Raw genomic sequence first — 4,268 nt, forward strand, 5'->3', positions numbered from 1 at the left:
TTGTGCCCTTACATTTACCTCGACCATGCATTCTCCTCATTTTCTGCTAACACTCAAAATTTTAGGTTGAAGTTTTCATGTTCAATTCTGTATACACAAGTTTTAAATATAAGGAATTGTTTTTTTTTCAATTTTATTAAACAATAGAGATTTTAAAAAAAAATTGAAAATATCCTGAGTTACTTTATAATTTATTGAAAGGCTTTAGTTTTGTTTTATTAGTTTTATAAAATTGTAATACACTTTCGCGCCCTCGGCACTCATTAAAAATAATAGTGCATTGTGTGCGTGGCGTTTTGGGCTCTTGAGCGTAAACACCGAAAAGTGTATAATCTTTTCACTCTCCTGACACTAATTCTCGAGCTACGTATTTCATTTTGGTATCAATGTATTGGCAATAAAATTCTCTACAAGATCATATGTATAAAATGTCACCAAATCATTAGCTATCCCACCACGAAATAAATAACAACGTAGATCACTCGCCGTGACGCCCCAAACAGCAACAAAATGTTTCTTCTCCTTTGTTTGTTGTCAACTCCACACTAGTCCTACAGCGTTGAATTTTATATCACTGAACTCGCAATAAAATTCCCTACGCAGACATATGCCTATAAATGTAGAATGATGGTCGCGGGCCACCCGCAAGAGTGTGGGAAGTGGCCGAAGTGTTAGCCGGTATTTGAGAAGCAATGACACTGTTGTGATACAGCGCTTTGAAAGTTTATACTTTTCTCACTGTCCTGATATTAATTCTCGAGCTATGTAATTCATTTTTGTAGCAATGTGTTCGCAATAGAATGTTCTATAAGAACATGGGTAAAATTGGTTAACAGAGCGTAAGTTAGATTTTCGGCGAATAAAATACTACGCTTGCCCGTACTCTTGAGCGTCAAACACAAACGAAAAGTTGTTACTGTATTCATGTTTTTCAAGTCTATACTTGTTGCACACTGTTTTTTTGGTTGTATAGTGTTCGCAATATAATTCCCTACACAGACATATGCATATAAAATAAAATTCTTGGGAAACCACACCTGTACCAACGCCCGAAAGGCACCCACCTGTAACCCGCTTGGGACACTCAAATTGACACCCGCCCAACCCGTTCTCGCACTTGCTTATAGTCAATATTGGCTTATTTAATAAGTGCATATGTGACATACTAATTGATTGTGAATATTTTAGTTTACCTTGAAAAGCTTCATAGAAAACACCGACCTCACCTAACCTTCCTATTATGTTAAGATAAGCATCTTATTGCTTCTTAATTACAATTATTACTTAACCTATACCGTTGATAGGTTAAGTAATAATTGTAAATAAAAAACAATAAGATGCTTATCTTAACATACTAAGAAGGTTAGGTGAGGTCGGTGTTTTCTATGAAGATTTTCAAGGTAAACTAAAATATTCACAATCAATTAGTATGTCACATATGCACTTATTAAATAAGCCAATATAGACTATAAGCAAGTACGAGAACGGGTTGCAACCGCCACACCCAAAAAGGTTTCTGAAGTTTCGTGTATACTTACAGCAGTTTTTGCGCTACAGTGTTTATTCAGGTATCAAATTATTCGTAATAAATTAGACTACAGTACTATAACAACTTAGGCCAATTATGTGTACTTACCAAGGGAAAGAAGATTGTAGAAAAATAAGTTGAGCATTTTTTTCCACTCCACTTCCTTCCGGTACCGATTCCTGAAGTTGCTCAACAGATGTTCGTAGGTGGAGTGAAGCTGTTGCGGGTGGTTACTTCTTCTCCACCCAATACACCCTTTTCCGGTGGTAATTGGTGTAACACGGAATGACACACAGTCCAATATCGCAGGTCTTGCATCCTATTCCAGTCTCCTTCCTTATACCAGACTTGGCACACACGTGACACCTGCGATGTTTGGGGAGTTTGACAATTTCATGCTTCAGCTTGTAGTTTAGACGATTCTCTGAATCAACAATACGTCCCTGTTTTTTCAGTGTAGGTTGGATACTTGAGTCTGAGTCATCGGTCTCAACAGTCTCGTCAAGTGGCATTGTACCAGAAATATCGTCTTCAGATTCAGGTGAGGCTTCAGCTTGAGGTGTCGACGTGAACAGAGGGCGCCTCACACCCGATGGTCCAGGTGTTGACATGGCGGCAGCATAGGCAGGACCTGTGTCATCATTGAGGTCTGGAGCTTGAACCAAATGTGTATAGGTTGTTGTTGTTGCAGGCCACTCTTCCTTGTCCCACCTCAATAAGGACCAAATAGCCACCTCGTGAAACTGGAGCAGTGTTAGTTTCTTGCGGTCAGTGGTGTTGCTCTTGTACAAAGAAAATGCATTCTGCAAAGCCATTTGCAGGAAATAAAAAGTTATTTTCTTAGTCCACTTGTGACTTTTCCTGGCGAAATGGTAATACTTCACCATTTGATCGAAGTGGTCTACACCTTTTATGAATTTATTGTAGTCACAAATTGCCGTGGGTTTGTCCACCATTACCTGGTCTAGTCCTGTTGTTCCGTCGCGTCTACGAACTCGTTTCCTTCATTGAACTCGCTGTGTGTCTGCATTGTGGAGGTTGGTAATCACTGAGACCACTCGCTTGTCTTTCCACAGTAGAAGGAAGGTGTTATCCTTGCGGCGGTATACTGTGGTATCCAATTCAAGTTTACTCTTGGCCATCTCTTGCAGGTCCTTTGGGGCGCCACGTAATAGTCTAATTGTGCCACATGTGTAAACCCCAAGTTCTCGCAACTTCTCTGTCAGGCTAACTGAGTTGTAGTAGTTATCCATATAGAGGTGGTGACCTTTGTTCACTAATGGCCGCATCAACCTAGTAACTGTTTCCATTATCGTTTTACCAATGCCAGAATACACGTCAAAGCCATAAATGTAGCCAGTTGTTGATTCAGCTAGCATATATAATTTCACGCCATATTTGTCGGGTTTGTTTGGATTGTACACCTTGAACGAGAGTCGGCCACGCCATGCCATTGTACCTTCATCTAAACACAACTCTTTCAATGGGCTGTACACTTCTTGAAACCTTTGTTTCAAGTAATCCATCACTGGTCTCACTTTTATCAATTTGTCAGTATTGTTCACGGGCACCACATTGTTATTGAACGTGTGGAAAAACTGAGCTATGTGCTGAAAGCGTTTGCTCGTCATAAACATGTTGAAGAACCTAGCATGCCATGGTTTATTTGTTTGCCAGTACATCCTCATAGTTGGGAGCCTGTTTATTCCCATCAATATAGACAGTCCCAAATATCTGGCTATTTCTTTGACCTTCACTGGTTTCCAAATATCTTCGACGTTTTCATTGGTCATCCGGAATATCTGTGAGGCGTACAGATTTGTTTTCTGGGTCAAGAACTCAATCAACGCACGTGTAAAAAACAGCTGAATATATGCTAGTGCACTCGTTGGTTTGGTAATCCTTAGCCCCGGGGTTCCAGTAAAATCATCAGACACTGGGGGAATGTTGTCCTCAGTCCAGCCAACACTTGCCCTAGGCTGGCGAGTACGTACCGGACGTGTACGCTTTGGAGGAGGCTGGGCTGGTTCATCTTCCTCACTCTCATCCTCTCTTGATAAATCAATGCTAGAATCACTGCTACTTTCCATAATGAGTGTTATTTTCCTACGACGAGTAACAGGTCGTGTACTTAGCTGTGGTTTGGGCCTGCAAACACCACGTGAGCGCCTTGTGGTAAGAGGCGGCGGTGCGGATGCCCCCTCCTCCTCCTCTGTAAGGCCCTCTGCATCCTCCTCAGTCGTTGTTGCCCCATGGACTCCAGGTCCCCGCAGGTCACAATCTTCGTCCAAATTTTCAGCATCAGGTTCAATACCCTCAATATCATCTTCTTCATATTCAACTTCCGAAAAGGCATCCAAGAGGCCAGGAATCTTGGTGGGAGTTAGCTTGACTTGAGTGTACCTTCTGTAGATCTCACTTATTTTGTCATGGCCTGATGAACTGGATGCTCCTTTTGGCGTAACACTGTTTGAGCCTGGTGCAGGATCCATTGTAAATGAATGTATTTGGTCAAATACACACAGAAACGGGTAAAACTGCTTGAAACCGAGCGAGTTTGACGCGCGAGGGGAGACCACACCGTCCACTACACGTGACAACAAAACAATGGGCCGGTCACGTGACCCAGTAGGCCGACGTGTGATGCGGCCTAGTTGAGAGAAAACGGAATTTCATGGCGCGCATTTTGAAACAAACCCCAAGTAAATCGGATTTAGGGTGGATTTTATACAGTTATTAT

At 41.7% G+C, this 4,268-nt stretch overlaps 1 protein-coding gene across 1 annotated transcript; it reads right to left on the reverse strand.

The window, feature by feature from the left end:
* Window positions 1–2,532: 2,532 nt before the first annotated feature.
* Window positions 2,533–4,020, reverse strand: LOC138357130 (piggyBac transposable element-derived protein 4-like). Its single transcript, XM_069313773.1, has one exon. The coding sequence runs from the start codon at window positions 4,018–4,020 to the stop codon at window positions 2,533–2,535; it is 1,488 nt and encodes a 495-aa protein (XP_069169874.1).
* Window positions 4,021–4,268: the final 248 nt, after the last annotated feature.

The sequence above is a fragment of the Procambarus clarkii genome, chromosome 76, assembly GCF_040958095.1.
Source record: "Procambarus clarkii isolate CNS0578487 chromosome 76, FALCON_Pclarkii_2.0, whole genome shotgun sequence".
Taxonomy (NCBI): domain Eukaryota; kingdom Metazoa; phylum Arthropoda; class Malacostraca; order Decapoda; family Cambaridae; genus Procambarus; species Procambarus clarkii.

Excerpts from the sequence above, each read along its gene's own strand:
- LOC138357130 (XM_069313773.1), bottom strand. The coding sequence starts at position 4,020 with ATGGATCCTGCACCAGGCTCAAACAGTGTTACGCCAAAAGGAGCATCC.